General features: G+C 39.2%; 1 protein-coding gene across 1 annotated transcript; it reads left to right on the forward strand.

Annotated features, from left to right (window-relative positions):
- The first annotated feature begins 312 nt into the window (after positions 1-312).
- LOC126968762 (odorant receptor Or2-like) lies at positions 313-21,103 on the forward strand. The gene is made up of 8 exons (XM_050813875.1): positions 313-445; positions 1,037-1,235; positions 2,058-2,180; positions 13,973-14,095; positions 17,046-17,145; positions 17,671-17,775; positions 19,667-19,822; positions 21,053-21,103. The coding sequence occupies exons 1-8, from the start codon at positions 328-330 to the stop codon at positions 21,101-21,103; spliced, it is 975 nt and encodes a 324-aa protein (XP_050669832.1). The 5' UTR covers positions 313-327.
- The last annotated feature ends 543 nt before the right edge of the window (positions 21,104-21,646 follow it).

Genomic DNA, 21,646 nt, shown 5'->3' on the forward strand with positions numbered 1-21,646 from the left:
GACAACACGGAATCGTCGACTACGGCACAGTACTTCCCTGCAGGCATCGTGGCGAGGCGTGTGGCAAGCGGGGGGAGATGCTCCCGCCCTTTAACCCAGGCCCCGACTGTATTCAACTCGTGCGATAAGTGATAACTGTGATTGTCTTATTAATAAAGGTCAAGTGCGGGTAGCTGTGTGGCAGCGCACACAAGCGTGCTGCGTGCAGTGGGATTCCTGCGTGCGGGCACGGGGCGTGTGCACGCCGCGTACCGAACGCTCGTGCTGTCTGCCACCGTACTCTACCTAGTACAGGAGGGTGTATACGCGTGCTCGCAGCGGTACCACATGGACAACCTGTCCAGGGTCATGTTCCTGCTTCTGTGCCATGTCACCTCACTCGCTAAGCAGCTTGTGTTCCACGCTGACGCCGCGCGGATCGACCTCCTCATTGATAGCCTCAACGGTATGTTTGTAAAGTTTTGAGTTTAATATCCGTTCATAAATTTGGTGTTTATTTATTAATAATTCCTTTGTTGAAATGGAAATAAGCCTGGCGCAAGCGTCGCTTAAAATCGAAGTATTTTGTGAACAAAACCATATATTTTTTCAATATTTTTTTAACAATTAATCTATATATATAATGAAAATTATAATTTTTCGAATTCCAACGTTCCTTCATTAATTTATTACCCATTAAATTTCGCCCAGCGAAGCGGGCGGGAACGGTTAGTACATTTGTATTGACGACCCCTATACGTCCAGTGGTTTGTGACCGTGCCTACTGATCTAGAGGTCTCGGCTTAGAATCCCGGTAGGTGCAAACATTTATGTGATGAATATGAAAGTTTGTTTCTGAGTCATGAATGTTTATAAATATTTTTGTATGTTTTAGTATGTATATTGCATTAAATATATCGTTGTCTTGTAGCCATAGTACAGGTTATGCCTAGTTTGGGGCAAAATTATTTGTGTAAGAGTGGGTAAATATTATTATTTTATTTGAAAATGGATACTGCAGAATGTGTCCCATAATCCATCGCTTATCATCATTCAGATACGCTGTTGAATCCACGGGCGCGGGGCGATTTGTTGGCGTCCACACGCGCGCGCGCCCGCCGCGTCTTGGCTACGTACACTGGCTGCGCGGTTGTCACGTGCACCCTGTGGCTCGCGTTCTCTCTGCTGAGCCGCGCGAGGACACACACCTATGAGTTCGCCTTCTACACAGGACTTCGCACCGACTCTACCTTAAAGTATTCTCTTTTAAAATAATAATAATTAAGCCTAGATAGGTTATAATAGTAGTAATATTGTTAGGACAAACTGATGGTATGTCTATATTAATATTTTGGACAAACGAGCGTACGCGTCACCTTGTGTTAAGTGATCACCGCCGCCCACATTCTCCTACAACTCCAGAGGAATCACAGGAGCGTTGCCGGCCTTTGAGGAAGGTGTATGCTTTTTTTTTGTAGGTACTCATGTCGTATCGTCCCGGAAATATCGCACAAGGAAGCTCATTCCACAGCTTTGTAGTACGCGGAAGAAAGCCCCTTGAAAACCGCACTGTGGAGAATTGTACACATCATGATTGTGGGTGTGATATGCGAACTTGAGGCGTGTCGTGCAAAGGTGGAATTCGGCGGCAGGAATCAGGTGAAACAGCTCTTCGGAACACTCCCCGTGATAAATGCCGTAGAAGATACACAATGAAGAGACGTCTCTACGCAACGCCAAGTGATCCTGCCGTTTACAGAGCACTGGGTCCTTGACAATTCGAGCTGCTCTGTGTTGCACGCGGTCAAATGGATCCAGCTGATACTGGGGTGCGCCAGACCAGAGATGACAGCAATACTCCACATGTGGCCGGACCTGCGCTTTGTAGAGCGCTAGAATGTGGGCCGGCTTGAAGTATTGCCGTGCTGTTAATGACTTACACTATAGACATTTGACATAAGTCGAGACTAATAATTATTAATAGTATTACTAATTAAATTGAATAGTAATTATTAGAGTAGGTTTATATATGAAGCAGCAACATGCTGTGTTGAAGACAGAGTGACTCTTGTGTACAGATTCTCGGCGGTCCTCTTGTACTCGTACTACGTCACCACGATGGTGGCCATCGCCAACACCACCACCGACGCCTTCATTGCAACACTACTCTACCAGTGTCAAACTCAATTTACGATCTTACGGTGAGTTATTTCAAAGAACATTTAAAAAGGAGTATTATAAAACTCATTTCAACCACATATGTTAACTAAACTTCAAACTAAAGAACATTAATAGAGACAGAAAATATTAATATTTTCTGCGACTTTGTATTAAACATTAAAAATTATGTCATTCAGTAGTTGCCTTTATTCGTAACAATAACGTGAAATGTTATCTGATTATAATTAAATAATAATTTAATAAACAGTCGTTGAATTTATGATGATCATGAAAGTTGATTTTTCTGAGATAAAATTTTTAATGTAAAATAATTGTAATAGTAGTGAAATGTTAAATTTTTTATGTAATATAAATTATCATTTTTGTGTACGATAGCGAAATAAATGAATATTGTGTTTAACCACATAAATACTAGTATGCTGATAAATAAAGCAATTCGTTCAAAATTATTCCCCAATCATTCCAGAATATTCAAAAACGCACAACGTTAATGTTCAAGTTTTCACTTCTGCCGGCACTTCGGAGTGCAACCCGTTTTTAAAGTGAAAACCTTTCTGTGAATGGGGATAAAATGTTAAACTCGCGACAGGCGCGTGAACTGATCGAAAATTCGTAAGACAGTCGTTGAAATTATGGATGAATTTCCACTCCCAGAGTGCAAACAATTTTTTTTAATAGAAGAGGAAGACAAACGATCCTACGTTTCACCTGATGAGAAGTGATCACCGTCGCCAACTCTCGGTCAGGATCACAGGAGCGTAGCTAGCCTTATAGATTGACCCGAATCGTATCAACCTAGAAACGACGAACAAGGAAAGCCATTCCACAATTTTGTTTCTTGAGAGACGCACGTTGGAGAATACAGCCGGATGGTTTGGATGATAATAGAGGCCGCGTGGTGCGAGGGACGCATGAGCAAACACCTCTCTCGCGGAACACTCCCCGTGATAAATACGGTAAAAGACACACAATGAAGCGACGACTTTGGCACTGCCAAGTGATTGTTCGGTTTTTCAATCGGAAAGAGTTGTGTACCGCCACTCGAGCAGCTCTGCGATAAGACATCAAATATAAATTCAAATATTTTTATTCAAAATAGGATTCAAAATCACTTATTGAACGTCAAAATCTACCACCCATTCAAAGACCAATTCAGAGACTGCCTCAGACCTGAGAAGAATGGGCGCAAGAATCTCAGCGGGCTTTTTTTTATATAAAAATATGGATTACAATGTGATATCGTACAATAAACATTTATAATTAAAGAGCCTTATTCGTTTATGCTATAGTAACCTTTCCCACACAAACGTTTTTTAACAATTCTTTTAAATTTCGTAACACATTTATTTTGTACATTTTCTGGGATCATATTGTAGAAGCATATACATCGTCCAACAAAAGACTTACTAACTCAACCCAAACGAGTAGTAGGCATAACAAGTTTATGTTTGTTCCTCGTGTTAGCATTATGAATGTCACAGTTTCTAGAAAATTCCTCAATGTACTTATGAACATACAGAACATTATCAAAAATGTGTTGAGAAGCAACAGTCAAAATGTTTATTTCTTTAAATTTTTCTCTTAATGATTCTTTAGGACCTAGGTTATAAATCGCGCGAATAGCCCTCTTCTGCAGCACAAAGATGGTATTAATATCGGCCACACTGCCGCATAACAATATAATATTATACTATACAATAACACTGTTGCACTAATATTACTTATATTTTATAACTATATTTACAATTCTACGACTACATAAAATTAAAACTATCATTACGTGGAAGCGTACCAAGAATACTGGCAGCATTACCGCGTATAGCAAGGCTGATCCGTGCTGCCAGCGCTTGGGCTTCCAGTAGTCTTATTGAGGCGCGAAGATAGTATTTTGAACATTCTCCGCGCCTCTGGGCCCCACGGGCCATGTCTCGACACCAAACGGCACAAAGATGTATGACTCACTCAGACCATATATTATATATATACATTTTTTTATATTACTTTTCTTATATATTTATGTCTATATATATGATAATCCAAATAAAACAAATAATAATTAAATTTAGTTAGGTAAATAATTCATAAGATTTAAATTTTAGATTAAATTTGAAAACATTAATATTTTATTTTTTAACAATTACATTATGTACGGTGGTTTGGTTCCGTACAGAGTAAAACACAAGTTAGGCTCAAATGGTATATTGAAACCTTAACTTATGCTATATGGTAAAATGGTAAAATGTTGGTATGGTAATGAGCACGCGAATCGATCGGCGGTTTGTCGCGAACTGGTTACAATATTACTTAGGAAATAACGCGAGGCGACGTAAACGCTGACACGCGAAACGTGATGTACAGTCGACATGCTGTTGACCGTACATGCTGCCACCGCGAGAGAAGAAAGAGTGGTGGTGAAGATGGTACAAAAAAGAAATGGTTATGGTTAGCGAGTGACGTGAGACAAGGTGATAAACAAATTTGCATTATCTAATGGTAACCTTAATGTCTCTAGCCACAGTAATCACTAAAATTATGCCTATGCACTACAGGAGAAGTGGATTGGTCTTTCACTTCATCACTACACTTATCACTATTTTTACTAGCACTAGATTGCCCGTGGTTAACTACACTTACACACTGGTCACTAACACTATACACAAACGCTGCGTTCGTCAGACCCCGCGGCTCAGGGCGCGGCGGGTGCGACGCGGCTGGCCCTGCGCCAGCGGCTGCCGGCGCGGGCGGCGCGCTGGAGTCCTGGCGTCGGCTGCGGCGCGGGCACCACCGCCGCACGGCGTACGCGGCGGCCCCGGCCACCAGCACACCCGCCACCACGTATATCGCGACGTAGTGGTGAACGTCGTGATAAGATATACCACCCTTTAGACCACTCTCTGAATTCATTTGTTTTATTTTTGCGCCTATATCATCTAGCTCCTGATCGTAACCACCCATCACTGATGCTGGCTCCGAAATCAGCGACACGAACGTCTTATTCTGGTTAAAGATGTGGTTGATGGGGTGAATGTCTATCGCTGGTATATCCGTCTGTATGGTTAATGTATTGTTCTGAAGCCTCCGAGCATAAATGGTAATGTCTTGTCCTTTCAGAACACAATCTGGACCCAACCTAATAATGCCGCTATTATTAAGATGATTGGAAAACATTTGCTCTCCACAGATGATACGTACTGGATACGAGTCGCAGCAAAAGAAAAAGTATGTATTGACCTCGCTTAGCTGAGACCACCAATCTAGACATTTGGCAGTTTTGGTTCTGCACTGCTTCGTCTCCTGGTCTTTGGAGCACATGACGTCATCATGACTCATATGAGAAATTGGTTTTTCCAAAGGACAAAGTTGTGTCTCAGTATCTAAATGAAGACAATTATTTAATTCTAAGTGTGATATGGTCATAAATGAGTCTCTTCGTAAGTTGATCGCAATGTAATCCGAAACTGGAACTAGGGTGACCATGGTTTTGCCGTTCCGTCTTGGTACAGGATAAATTTTATATACTTGGTAATGGTCTCTACTCACTAATGGTATTCTAATTTCAAAAATAAAATAGTCATTTAGCATTTTCGCTCTGACCTTGAGTAAATGGTACATTTTGGTTAATTCTGTATGCGTGTTCTCTATTGGTAAACTTAAATCGTTGGACAATCTTCCGGAAATAATATTTAATTCTTCTAGAAGCTGGTCGGGTTTCAAAAGATGTATGTTGAACTTCCCAAAGTACACCTCCGAAACAGTATCTAAAAGAACATCCTGCACATTCTTCAAATTCGACTCCAAGCTGTTAGCTGCCATAGCGCATAATAAAAATTCATTATTGTTTTCCACGTCTTTCAATTGACTCTTGACATCATTGGTAGCGTTCTTTAACTGGTTAAGGTAATGAGTAAATATTTTATATTGTTTGTCAATTGAGCCTTGCATCCTCTTCAATACATTATATTCTGCTTCTATTACGGAAGTCTGGTTTTTCCATAGAGCAGCAAGATGGTTTTGGTTTTCCCTAATTAAATCGATGTCCTGAATATACTGCTTAGCGAATTGGTCATCGAGTACACCGAACAGCGCGTGTGCAACATTACCCACAGCGTTGATAAGGCCGCGCCTGCGCCGCGCGTGCCCGCGTGGGAACTGCTGCGTCGACAGAATGTTATTGTAATGCGATAACTCTGTATAACTGTGCTGTAATTGTATTAAAATAGATTCACAATGGTTTCTGACTGACGATTCCTTGCAAATATATTCCATATGATCAATATATTTGGATAACAATTTACTGCCTTGCCAATATGGTTTTAAATCGTAGTATACAACTAGTTTCCATTCGTCCTGAACTAGTCGCATGGTTGATATTTTATCTAAATATAAACTTTGACTGTCGTTGAAGTTTATAGCGTTGTATGCACACGTGGCTGGTGAAAATAAAAAGGTAAACAACATAAGTGCCATGGTAAATAAATTAACAATTCCTCTTCTAGCTCGTCGCTTTGGTTTTGGTAAATCGTCGTTCGACTGGTGTTTCGGCTGGTTATGGTCAGTGGTTTCATGAATTTGGTTACTGTCTTCGTCGTTGGAGTGGTTAATAGGTAAAAGAGATAGTTTGACTACTGGTCGCTTCATAATGCCATTTTTGGTTTTAACAGAGACTACTCGAACTAGCCCATCTTGCCCCGGATGTAGCTGCACGATTCGACCGAGAGCCCATTTACCCGGTGGCAGGTTAGCATCGTGTATAATTACAATGCCGCCAACATTTAAATTTGGTTGTGAACGTCGCCACTTGGACCTAGCGTTCAACTGTGTGAGGTACTCCGCTCTCCATCTCTTCCACACATCTTGGTAAATCTTCTGCACTAACTGCCATCTGGTTCGTAAGTCGTGTTCTGACTCAACAATGGTCAATGTTGGTCCACTGGACAGAAAATGAGAAGGGGTCAAACAATCTAAGTCTTCGACGTCTTCACTCAGCGGGCACAGAGGTCTGGAGTTAAGGCATCCTTCTAGCTGAGCTAGAAGAGTAGAGAACTCCTCGTAGGTGAGTTTTTGTTCTCCTATTACTCGCTTCAGGTGGTATTTCAAGCTCTTCACTGCAGCCTCCCAGAGACCGCCTGCGCTTGGCCAAGATGGTGCGTTGAAGTGCCATTCTATCGACATTTCAGCTATTTCTGCATAAAACTGGTCATTCAATATGGTTTTCAAGTTAACAATCTCCTTTTGCAAAACTCTATTTGCTTTTATAAAGTTCGTCCCGTTGTCACTGTAAATGTGACCGGGCGATCCTCTCCTGGCCGCAAGTCTTCTGAGGGCTGCCAAAAATGCTGAGGCGGTGAGATCAGAGACCAACTCCAAATGTACAGCCTTGGTCGCCATACACACGAAGACGGCGACATATCCTTTGGTACATCTCACTGATCTACCCTTCGCAGACTTGACGTCAACAAAACCAGTAAAATCAACCCCCAAATGGTAAAAGGGGCGGGTCCTGTTGATTCTTGCAGGTGGTAAGTCTCCCATCAACTGGTCGTGTTTCAGGGGGTCGTGCCTTCTACATAGCACACATCTCCGTAGCCTCTTCTTTACAGCATTGTTTCCTCCCAGGATCCAATATTCTTGACGCAGCCAAGCAAGGGTTAACCGGGGACCCCCATGAAAGGTCATCTTATGCGCGTGGTCAATAATCATGTCAGTAAGCAAATGGTTATGTGGTAAAATACACGGATGTTTCATACTATCTTCTATTTTGGCGTTGGTCAATCGCCCCCCAACCCTCAAGAGCCCCTGGTTATCAATAAATGGTTTCAATTTTAATAATTTACTCTTAGGGTTAGGTTGGTTATGGTTTTTAATATATTGTATATCTTCTAAAAATTCTACTTGTTGTATATGCCTTATAATTAAGTTTTTAGCTTTTCTTATTTCTAATATAGTTAAGTAGTTTGTTTTATTAGTATTAAATGACTTAGGTGTAAAACGTAACACCCACGCAAGCACTCTTGAAGCTCGCGTAAAATCGCTGTATCTGCTAACTATACTATCTATAACCTTGTTTTGATATTTAATTGTGTTTACATTTATATTTAATAATGGTTTTTTAAGCTCTTCGCAGGTTGTATATAATTTATTGGTTAATTTGGACTCTTCAAACGATCGTAGCCAGTGGGGACCTATCCACCACATGGAATGGTTAATCAGCTGTTCTGTGGTAATGCCTCTACTTGCGCAGTCAGCTGGGTTGTCCTTTGTTGACACATAATGCCAGCTACTCGATGGTATAATGTCAATGACCTGCTTCACCCTATTCGCGACGAATGGTTTCCATTTACATGGGTCGCCGTTGAGCCAGCCTAACACAGCTGTCGAATCAGACCAACCGTAGATTTTGATGTTGTAATCTGATAGGCATTTACAGGTGATCTTCATGACCTTGGTAAGTAGAACCGCTGCACATAACTCTAATCTAGGTAACGATACATTTTTCTTTACAGGTACGAGACGAGACTTCGAAGCTACTAATACTACAGAAGACTGGTTGCTGGTAATATTGTTGACTCTGCAGTATACAACACAAGCGTAGGCATTTTGTGATGAATCACAAAACCCATGTAATTCAATGGTGTCGTTCTTAGAAGACTGCAACCACCTTGGTATGGTAATATGGCTAATTTTCGTGATGTCAGCCTCTATGGTTTTCCATTTTGTGTTGATGTCAGCTGGTAATTCGTCGTCCCACAGAAGATTTAAGAGCCATACTTCCTGGAAGAGTAGTTTCAACTTGGTGGTAACTGGTGAAAGCCATCCAAGCGGATCAAATATCTTCGATATATTCGAGAGTAAACTTCCTTTGGTGAGTTTACTGACTGGTTCGGAATTCAATTGAAAAGTGAAATAATCTTCGTCGGGATGCCACTTAAGTCCTAATGCCTTGGTTGATTCCTGGTATTTAAAAACATATGCTTGGTCTTCGCATGGTAACTGGTTATCTGGTAGTACATCTGGTTGATTTGACGACCACTTCCTTAGATTGAATCCACCTAACTTAAGGAGATTTATGAGGTCGGAAATCAGCCTCTTTGCAGACTGGAGGTCATGATGTCCATGGAGGAGGTCATCCATGTAGAGCCTGGTAGCCAGAACTTCTGCTGCTTCTGGGTAACGGTGACCTTCATCCTTAGCCAGACGTTTCAATGTCATCATGGCTAGGAATGGTGCGGCCTTGGTGCCGTATGTGACAGTGGTAAGTTGGTATTCTTCTAATGGTTGCTTTTCAGAGTCCCTCCACACGATCTTCTGGAGCGGCTGGTCATCATCATGGACATCTATAAATCTGAACATCTTCTCTATATCGGCTGTGAAGGCTATTTGGTACTGCCTCCACTTTAATATGAGAGTAAACAAATCCTCTTGTAAATTTGGTCCAGAGTACATAAGGTCATTCAACGAAAGTCCAGTCGAAGTTTTCGCTGAGGCATTAAAAACAACTCGCGTGGCAGTCGTCGTGGAATCCGTTCTGATTACACAATGGTGAGGTAAATAGCACTGAAGTATCGGATTACTATTACATTTCTTCATATGGTTTAAATTAATATATTCATGGATAAATTGTTTGTAGTTCTGTTCGATAATTTTATTTTTACAAAATCTGCGTTCTAATTGCCGAAATTGGGCTACGGCTTTGGTTTTAGACTCACCCAATTTTTCGGTAATCTCTGGTTTTAATGGTAACCGTACAACATAACGTCCGTCTGGTTTGCGCGTAGTATGCTGTTGATAATGATGAAGGCAATGGTTATCTTCATCCGTAATATTTACAGAGTTGTCTGAGATATCTTCAATCTCCCAGAACCGCTGTATATCCTGCAAGTCGACCATGACGACGTTGCAATATGTTTGGTTTGGTTTTATGGTACCACTAAGAATCCAACCGAGCTTGGTATTTTGCGCGATTGGTAGTGATGTGCCATTACGAATTAAACCTGGTAAAATAATTAATTCGTAAACTTCAACGCTTAAAATTAAATCTATTGGTCTACTTTTATAAAACTCTGGATCTGCGAGTGGTAAATTTTGTAAATACGGCCAAGCTGGTTTTTCTAATGTTTCGTGTGGTAAATTCCCGACGACATGCTTCATCACATAGGCTTCCGTTTTAAATGTGAAATTATTATGAAGAGATGACACTGAAAGCTGTGCGACTCCCTTACTATTGTTGGCTTTTGCGCCTACTCCGACCACCACACAGTGGCGCTTAATCCTGGGTAGGCCTAAAAGTTGAGCAGCATTCTCTGTAATGAGAGATGACTCCGCGCACGGGTCTATGAGGGCTCGCATGGTATGGTGACAGCCATCCATAGACATAATATTAACTTTAGCTGTTGCTAATAATTTGGGCATGGTTTCTTGTGGGGCATTGGTAACGCATATATTGGATTTTCTAGGAGAATTTTCGATCTCGGTATTTCTAGAAGTAGATGGTGCAAAAGTGACAAGAGCATTATGCAGAAGAGTATTATGCTGCTGGTTACAAAAACGGCAAGTTTTTTCCGAAGAACATTCCTTGTCATAATGGTTAATTAAACAGTTTTTACATAATTTGTTGGATTCAATGACCTTAAGTCGATTCAGCGGTGCGGATTCTAGAAATTGTTTGCATTTAAACAATTCATGGCAACACGTTTTACAGAGTATGCATTTCCGTTGTGGCGCAATATGTACTGGTTTCGTATTGACGTGGTTTATTACAGCTGGTCTTGGTTTAAAATTTCTGTTCATAAAATTATGTAAATGGTTATTGGTATGCTTTTCAGCCCATGGTTTTTGGTATTGGTTTTGGTGTACCTGGGATGAATTTGATTTGTTGAAGTCCTGCTTACGACGAGAGCTTTCTAACGAAGTAAATTTAATTTCTAAAAATTTCAAAAAATCTAACAAAGTAGGCAATTCTTTTGGATTCTTAAGCGACACAATGTAATCATTATGGGTTTCAGTATCTAACTTTTGGCACAAAATATAGACGATCAATGGGTCCCAGTTGGAAATGTCGATGCCCATTGCTTTTATAGAGTTAAGACACTCGTTGGTGGTGTCATGTAACTTTTTGATGACCGCTGCAGATTGATGTTGAATCGTAGGCATGGTTAGTAACAATTGTATGTGAGAATTAAATATTAACCTAGTATTATGGTAACGTTGGTTTAATATGTCCCAGCATACTTCGTAGTTTTCAGAATTGATGCGTAAATGGTGAACTAATTTTTCAGCCTCGCCACGGAGCTTACTTTTCAAGAATTGCATTTTCTGCGCATTTGGTAAAGATTTATTATGGTGAATTGTTTCGGAGAATAAATCTTTAAAACATATCCAATCTTGGTAGTTTCCGCTGAAGGTGGGAATGTCCATTTGTGGGGTTGAACGTTCCCTGTAAGATGACGACCACATCTGTCTGTTCACTGCCTTCTTCATGGTGTTGTATTTCTTCTCCATCTCAGCGAATGCTGTCTCATACTCTTCGTTGTCGAGCAGCCCTTCGCTGTCGATGTCCCAGTGAAGAGAATCGATGACCGACCATCTTGATTGGATAGTTCGTAAAATATCTTCGAACTCCCAGCGGTCGGAGCAGCTTTCAAGGTCGACAGCCTCTATGGTACGGGATAGCGCCTTGAAGTTGCTCTTCTGCTTTCGCAGCATTTCTTCGACCCTACTGGAGTTGCCCTGGTTCGATAGCTTTGGTGCAGGGAAGCTAAAAGAGGGACCCTCCTGAGCGGGAGAGAAAATATCGCGCCTATCTGAGCCCTGCGATAATGGTGTAGCAGGTCTCAGTAATGGTTTGCTGGGATCGCTGGTTACGTAATTAGAAATCATATTCCTAACTTCCTGGTAAAAATCTTTCGTCCGCTGGTAATGGTTTTCCGCGAAGTAGCGATGGTTAGGGTCTTCAAACTCAGCACAAAGCCTAGTATGGTTGGTCTGGAATTCACTCCAGTACGAGTCTAAAGCGTTGAGACGTTTTTCAATATAGGCGGGTGTCTTTCGTTCTGGCCCGTCCTTCTTGAAATTAACACACTGCGTGTTAATCGCGGACATAATCTGGTTTTGGGTGGTTAATAGAGCCTCCATGGTTACGGGTCTAAAGAGAGTGGTAAAGAGTGGTGAGTGATAAAAAGGAAAGATCTTACTTGAAGACTGGTACGTGGTGACCTGGTGTGTCCTCAGCAGTCTCCCCGTTGGTAGTCGCTGGTAGTATCGCCGATCTGGTGAACTGGTTACACTCCACACACAAGCACTTTGGTCAACACTAATTTGGTTCACTACACACGCGACGAATTTTGGTTAAAATGGTTAACTGGTTAACAAAAGGCCGAAGGACCACAATGTCCTTGGAATGGTTAAAAAAATTCTGGTCACTGGTTAACAAAAGGCCGAAGGACCACAATGTCCTTGGAATGGTTAAAAAAAATTCTGGTCACTGGTTAACAAAAGGCCGAAGGACCACAATGTCCTTGGAATGGTTAAAAAAAATTCTGGTCACTGGTTAACAAAAGGCCGAAGGACCACAATGTCCTTGGAATGGTTAAAAAAATTCTGGTCACTGGTTAACAAAAGGCCGAAGGACCACAATGTCCTTGGAATGGTTAAAAAAATTCTGGTCACTGGTTAACAAAAGGCCGAAGGACCACAATGTACGGTGGTTTGGTTCCGTACAGAGTAAAACACAAGTTAGGCTCAAATGGTATATTGAAACCTTAACTTATGCTATATGGTAAAATGGTAAAATGTTGGTATGGTAATGAGCACGCGAATCGATCGGCGGTTTGTCGCGAACTGGTTACAATATTACTTAGGAAATAACGCGAGGCGACGTAAACGCTGACACGCGAAACGTGATGTACAGTCGACATGCTGTTGACCGTACACATTAACAGCCCTAGCATAGGCTTAGGTCTAATTGGGCTGCCAGTTGCAATCACCAGCCTTAAGTTTTAGTCTAATGCTTTCTTTGGTGTATAAATTATGGTGTAAATGGTGTTCACTTTTAAGTCTCTAAATAAATAAAATAAATACTATGAAAATAACTAAAGTACACTAGTCGCGCCATATCTATATCAGTTAACCGTCTAATTTTCTTAACCGCATATGCTGCAGAACTAAGCCTATTCGCCAACCCTTCAATTAGGGGGCCCCATTGCAATTATCAAGAGTAATGCCAAGAAATACAGCAGATTCCACTGGTTCTACCACCTCTCCGTTTAATAAAATATTCGCATCTACATTTTTAACATTTGGCGCGGTAAATTTAATATATTTGGTTTTATGACTGTTTAACAATAAGTTATTGGCGCTAAACCAGTACACGATGTCAGATAGAGCATTGTTTACTTCGTCATATAAAACTTGGCTTCGTTTCACTTTGAATATAAGTGAAGTGTCATCCGCAAACAACCTTGTGTTTTTTTTCTACAAGTTTAGGTTGGTTGATTAATATTATTTTTTTTTGTCATTAGTTACTACTCGTTGGCATGAAATAGAACTCTTCAAATTTGTCAGATAAAAATAATGTTCATTTCAATTGTTCACCATTCGTTCACGAATATTGTCTTTGGTTCCGAACTTCGTCTATATGTCCGAAAACAAAATAGAGTACAGTCACTACCGAAACTTCGTTTAAATTTCGTTCGTTTCGGAAAAAGAGAGTCGACTTCCAAGCAGCCCTGCGTTATCATAATACAATTTAGATTTTCTCTATCATCTGCTGCAGTGACTTGGTGCAAAATTGCATTACTAAATAATGATCTTTCAGATTGAACTTGGAACGTCTACCCGAGAGCGCAAAAGAATTGAGTGTAAAGCTTGGAAAAAACTTCCAAACTATTCTGATGGAACTATTTATTGAATGTTTAGCGCATCACAAAAAGATTACAGAGTGAGTAAAAACAATGTATAATTTTATGTAATGTTTAAACTTTGCCACTATATTCATGTAAGCATCAGATAATTATAAACATTTGTTTTTTATTTTATTTTTACAGTTTACAGATTTTTTACAGTTCATAACCTGCTCAACCCCAATATTTGCATATTAGGAAATTGAGTTAAGATGTCGCTCTTTCAAATCTAAACTTCTTATTACACAAATTGAAATTGAAACCAACAACAAATTGTTTAGATTCAAAGGAGCGACATCTTAAGTCAATTTAAATATGCAAATATTAGGTGAAAAGGGGTGCACGTAGGGGTAGATATATATATTGGTTTTATGGTAAAAGTATTTATTTACTTAAGATACTAAACTTATCTATGATACTTGCTAAATAACTATAATTAATGGTTCTACTGATGAGTACGCGGATCTCTACAATTAATTGGTTAAAATGGTTATTCGGACCAGTCATGTAATGGTTAAAGACAAATGGTTAATGGTAACTAGGACCAGACCGATCAATGGTTACTCGCGTACTGCATCTCTACTATGCATTGGTAATAAATAATAATGGTTAAAATGGTTACTCGGGTCGGTCCTGTAATGGTTAATGGTAACTAGGACCGGCCCGATCAATGGTCACCCGCGTACTGCCTTACTAAAGGCAACACATGGTTTTATTACAATTAATTTTATCTACTAAGCAATATTTGTAATATAATGCTTAAGTTCGATGGATTTACTTCGAACATTAGGGTTGAGCGGGTTATCAACTGTAAAGTAAATCCTGTAGATGAAACTATAACCTGAGAGTTGAATAAGACATACACGGCTTATCAACGATACGTCACTCGAACGGTTGGCTTAGTGGAAGAGCGCTCGGCACGGAACACGAGAGTTCGCGGGTTTGATTTCGTTCACAAATTTTGTGAAATCAGATAATAATCTCAAATAGGGTGATTAGGTTCAAATAAAATGGCAGCCATTACGTCCACAATGTACACAATAATATTTTACACAAACACGTCATCTATCTTCTTCTATATAATATATAAAATTCTCTCGTCACTTATTTATTGCTAACAAAAACGGCCTATAACCAATTACAATTATTAACACAAACGGCTTGACCGATTCTCATGAAATTTTAAGTGCATATTGGGTAGGTCTGAGAATCGGACAACATCTATATTTCATCCCCCTAAATGTTAAGAAAACAAGAAAATTTTTTTTTTAATTTTTTTGGTTTTGTTTTTAATTTGTTTGATAATGAGTCAGCATTAAAAAATACATACAACTTCAAATTTTCACCCATCTACGATCAACAGTTACTTTTGTATCGCGATTTTAATATTGGCAATACAACGTTTGCTGGGTCAGCTAGTATATACATATAATGAAAATGGTCTTTGTTTGAGGCTCAATCACACCTAAACCACTGATCGTATCGACATGAAACTATCACCATTCGATGCTAAATTTATCCTCGATGGTTATATATATACTTATTTTTCGAATTGCAGCGTTTCATCATTAATTTTATTCGTTTTTAAATTCGCCCATTGAAGCGTACTTAATGTATAACGCTGAATTTGAAGCTAAGCTCGAGCAGACACCCCACGCGCCTAACGGCCCGAATGTCCGTATAAAACTGTCGCATCAAAATGAAATCTAATGCATCCAATATCTGGTCTCCACACTATACAACTTACATAAAAAAAATCCTAAAATATTTATGTTACAAATCATATCATCCCTACACGTCATACGATGAAGCATGTAGATTGTTTAATATAGACCCACTGGAACTCCGCCGAAACCAACAAGATGTAATGTTTCTACATTCTTTATTGTCAGGCATTTTAAACTGTTCTGAATTATTAAGTGCCCTATCGTTTAATGTACCACAATATAGTTACGAAACTCCTGGTTGCACCACGTAACAAAACGAACTATTATAAAAACTCGATTATTTGCAGAATTCAAAATAATTACAATAATAACTATGATATTCTAGATATCTTCATAGTAGAAAAGGATAAATTGAAGCGTGAAATTATTAAATTACTCAAGTCTAAAGCAGTGGCTTACTCATTTGTTTAAAATATATACATATTGTTATCTACTAACCACACACATACGCTTTCAAACCCACACACACATACACACAGTAAATAAGAAACACAAGAGGCAGTTGTTCTGTAATATGTCTTGTTGTAAAACTTGTCAATATGAGTAATCTATAATGGCCTCAAGAATTATGTTATTACCAATAAATAAATAAATAATCAAAAACAAAAATTAAACTCATGTAAAGTTAATTACGAAGACTTACCGGCAGTAGCAGAAAACAAAGAAATTTAAAGTTAATATTTCGTTATATCACATGCTATCTAGACCAGTGCTTCAGCCTTTCAAAATGATAAAAAGTAATAGTAGGATGAAACCTATTGGAAAGGGAATATAACAAAAATGAAAGAAAATCTAAATTACGGGCGATCTGAGGTGGGGAAGTCGAAAAGTGTTTAAGGGACGGTTTACCTCGATTTCCGGCCAAACTAGTACTTTGATTATTTATTTATTTATTTATTCATGTATAGGAAACAAACAGTACTATGATACTTAAATATTAACAAATCTTAAAACTTACACTTTCACCAGTGAAGTTTCCAACAATTTATACGACACTTTTAGTTAAAAGGTAAGCAACCACAAGGTAAGTTAAAAACCACAAAACAAAAGTAATACAAATTAACAACTAATTACAAGCTATATAAGTTACACAATACTATACACGCCTATTATACAATACTATAATGAATTAGTTACAAATGAGATAAGTATTCAGAAAAAAAAATGTAAGAATTATGGTTTAATATAACATTGTATCAAATTTTCCATGAATTTGTTTGTGATAAAGTGTCACTCATTGATATCAATGAATTCCCTTCAGCTTGGCCAATCTACTTCTGGATATATTTGGAACAGCAATAATGGTGCAGTTTACAATTGGAGGCTGGATTCTGTGTATGGCAGCGTACAAAATAGTGAGCGTTAGTTCTAGATGATAAAATAAAATATAATAATTATAATATAATATATTTTTTTTTATGATAATAAGGGACGAGACGAGCAGGACCTTCAGCTGATGGTAAATGATACGCTCTACCCATTACAATGCAGTGCCGCTTAGGATTCTTAAAAAACCCAAAAATTCTGAGTGGCGCTGCAATTGCGCTCGTCACCTCCTTTGCACAGGAAGCCGGCCAGATTATGGGTACCCCAACGGCGTCTATTTCTGCCGTGAAGCAGTTTACGCAGCGATGTTTACACATGTTTCGGTCTGAAGGGCGCCGTAGCTAGTGAAATTACTGGGAAAATGAGGGTTAACCTCTTATGTCTCAAGGTGAATCAGAAGTTTTGGATGTTTCATGAATCCTGAGCGGCACTGCATTGTAATCGGTAGGGCGTATCGATTACCATCAGCTGAACGTCCTGGTCGCCTCATCCCTTGTTTTCATAAACAAATGATTTTGAATGTTGTTACGGTAATGAAATATATTTTATGCATTATACAGTTGAACGTCCTCAGCCTGGAGTTCGTCTCCATGACTCTCTTCATCTTCTGCATCCTGACGGAGCTGTTCCTGTACTGCTACTTCGGAAACGAGCTCACTGTAGAAGTAAAAACCTTATTCTTAACTCATGTTAAATCATAATTTAACGTCACAGTCAAAAAAGTAAAATAACACGAAGCGTATGTTACAAAATTTGAAAGATGCCATTGAGTGTCGAGATGCCACGCACACAAGCAATTAATAGTTGCCGTAATAAAAAAGCTATTGTTCTTAGGTACGGCGATATCTAGTTTGCTTAGCGGAGACGAATCCATAATCTAAGTAATTATATATATCTTAATATATATAAATTACGTGACACGTTGTTTGTCCGCGATGGACTCCTAAACTAATGAACGGATTTGAATGGGGATTACTTCATGGAGTGCAGTTTGCTCCAACTTGAGAGATAGGATAGTTTTTATTTCGATTTGGGACCCATAATAATTATTACTATCAATATTTGTTGTATGGACATATTTTCTATGAGATAATTTAGTGACGCACGGTTTGACAGTTCCGCTGTGAAACAATTTCAATGCGTCAAGGCCAACTGCCAAGTTTTCTCCGTAATATAAGTGGCTGCCACCCATCGCTATACCCTACGAGGCAGATCAACCTGACCAGAAGCCACAATTTTGTCGTCGGCCATTAGAAGTTTCATAATGCTCTCCAAGGTTTTGGAGAGCAAGTAGGTAATGGCAATTGCTTGTGGCGGCGTAGTGGGGCGTCGATACCTTTCGTAAAATATGGTTTGTGGAACGGATGGCTGGTCTGATCGTGGCATTGAAAGAAAGAAAGAAAGAAAGAAAAAATGTTTATTGACGTCATTATACATTCTGATAATAGTTCTTAAAGTTATACTAATCTAATTATGATCTAATGACGCCAATGGGCCCCCAACTCAGCATAGTTGGGGTTTCGAAAGAATCCACAACGTGGAAACCTAGAGAGCGCTACTAACGCACAGTGATGTCACACGAAGGTGTACAAACTATTAATTCTCTAAGAGCACAAAGCACAAAAAATAGTGAAACTTGGATCTTAAATTAAAAATAACAACAAATAGAAACAATTAAACTAGATTTAAACATTCCATTGCCACACAAAACAAACTATTTTTTTTAAATATTTTAAATTGATTTTTGGACATTAGTAGATATTCCTTGTATTTTAATTTAAATAGCCCTAAACTAACGCAGTCCCGTATGGGAGGCGGAATATTATTCCAACACACAATTCATAAATTACGTACTACTTAATATTATTATATCGTCATTTAAAATTGTTTATATTAATAGCACTTCGACGGACAGATAGCCGTTCGGGCAGTCCAAGTCTTCGAATGGCGACCACGTTCCGGAAGACGTAGTGAAATTGATTTAAGAACACAAAACTGGTCACGTGATTCATATTTAAAAAATGGCAGCCCTACTGCCACTCATTATTTTTTTTTATAACAATAAGAGACGAGACGAACAGGACGTTCAGCTGATGGTAATTGATACACCCTGCCCATTACAATGCAATGCCGTTCAGGATTCTTGAAAATCCCCAAAAATTCTGAGCGGTACTAAAATTGCGCTCGTCTCATTGAAACATAAGATGTTAAGTCTCATTTGCCCAGTAACTTCACTAGCTACGGCGCCCTTCAGACCGAAACACAGTAATGTTTACACATTACTGTTTCACGCCAGAAATAGGCGCCGTTGTGGTACCCATAAGCTAGCCGGCAGCCTGTGCAAAGGACTCCTCCCATTAGTAAATGACATCATGACTACATGCATACATGAATACACTAATATTAATTAAACTTTAAACACGAACTCCTTAAAATTTGATGTTTGTGGCTTGGAAGGTTTTTCAGGAACTACGCCCAATTACGCGTCATGTATTTCCTAATATTGTTTATTTAAGTTTAGTCGTTAGATATAGCGTTGTACTTATTTACTGGTAGAGCGACCAGTTGGCCGGGGCGGCGTATGCAATGCGCTGGGAGGACACTTCATTGCCATTCCGCCGCTCCCTGCTGTTGCTGATGCTCCGAGCACGGCGCCCACTGCGACCAGCTGCTGGTCGCGTGCTGCCGCTCTCGCTGGAAACCTTCCTTAAGGTAACGAGTTAAACGTTCGCTGCGGCACCAATTTTTGTATACTTTCCGTTATGCGGCACGAGGTGTTATATGCCCGCACGGTGACCAGACGTTGGGGCGACACGCGGTCTATTAGACCCCACTTCCCTTAACAGACTAAAATCCATTTTCTGGCGTTAAATCAAAGACAAATGAGAATGTTGGTCTTTATTAATATAGACAGTGATTTGATGAACTCTAATCCGTCGTCCCGGGATCTGCTTGCTAGTTTAGGATTTATAGGTAAAACAAAATATGGGATCTTATTCACCTCGTAACGCATTGAAATAGGGCAAATATGTAGCAACCTTGCTTAGTTGAGCCCTCAAGAAGAACTATAGTAGAGTCCTCAGAACACAGAACAAACCAGAAACCGCCAACGCGCGTATAGTGATGGGTGTAAACTTACCAACGGCCGACCCACATACTTCTTGCAACTAGTTGTAGTCGTCAGTTTTTAAATATTTACGCCTTTGTTCTCACTTGCACAAATAACTACTAGGCATGCGAAGAAATACAATCGTCCATTATCCATATCTCAATACATTACCCTAAAAGCTGCGCAGGCAGGGAGTTATTTTGGACACAATGCGCTGCGTAGAAATGTGATTAAACACTCCTTCTGGATAAAAAGGCATTTATTTTCTCAAAATTGATTCCTTTAGAATTCTTTTTGATGTCATTTCTAATATACTAGACACTATTGCCGCTTCGGAAACAGATGGCGCTCTGAGAGAGAAGCATCCTTCTTTTGCGCTTTTTTTAATAAAATTGTTTAGTATTACGAGGTGGAGCAATTTTTTAAATGATCGGAAACTATTTTGTTTTTTTAAAGTTGTATCTCTCACTTCTGGGATCAATTATACACATTAAATTTATATGCGGAACTCCGCAACCTCTCGGGTTCCGTCCGAGCGCTCTTATCAACCGAGCCAAGCCTTCCAGTGCCGCATGGTTCATAAATCTTGTATGTCTTGTCCAACTCTCAGGTTGGAGCTTCATCTACAGGATCTATTTAACAGTTGATAACCTGCTCAACTGACTTGAGATGTCGCTCTTTCAAATCTAAACAATTTGTTATTTTTAAAGTAATGTGGTATTTTTCAATTTATAAATATCGGGATTTAAGATGCCCCACGCACACCTCAGCAATCTTTGGATTGTTATTATAATACGATATGATAAACTAATTTGATATTTATTTAATTTCAGATACTGAAGTCGTCCTATACATTCTACGCAGTTCTTCGTCAAACTAAATAGTTCAAATTCATTATAGTATCGTTTCTGTCATCACAACCAAAATATATATTACATTGTTGTATCATACAAGCTTGGCGTCGTTTATCATTAAAAGATTATATGAATAAATAAATTGTACATAAAAGCCCCAGCTATTCTTTTTGATTTTGGTCGGAGATCCTTAATCTTTAAATTTCAACCGAAAAAAGCACTTAAAAAACATGCTAACTGTGGAATAATAAATCCTACCTCTTTGTAGACATAATTACACTTTTATTAAAAAAGCATTCTACTGACACCTCTCTTGTCGTCTGAGCTTGTACAACGCAGTATGTCTGCTACTATGAATTAACAGAAGTAGATTTGCGAATACATCGCTAGATGGTACTGTAACTTTAATTGATTTTCTGTAACGCGCTATAAGTTCTCATTTTTAATGTATTTTCACCACCATTTTAATTTATTGTAATTTAATCCCAGCGGATACTCTATAGGAAGTGCCGCTTGCGCCTCTCTCTCCCCAAGAGAAGGTCACATTCGATGCAGGCTTAGAGGGCACTTGTT

Source organism: Leptidea sinapis, chromosome 16, assembly GCF_905404315.1.
Source record: "Leptidea sinapis chromosome 16, ilLepSina1.1, whole genome shotgun sequence".
NCBI classification, from domain to species: Eukaryota; Metazoa; Arthropoda; class Insecta; order Lepidoptera; family Pieridae; genus Leptidea; species Leptidea sinapis.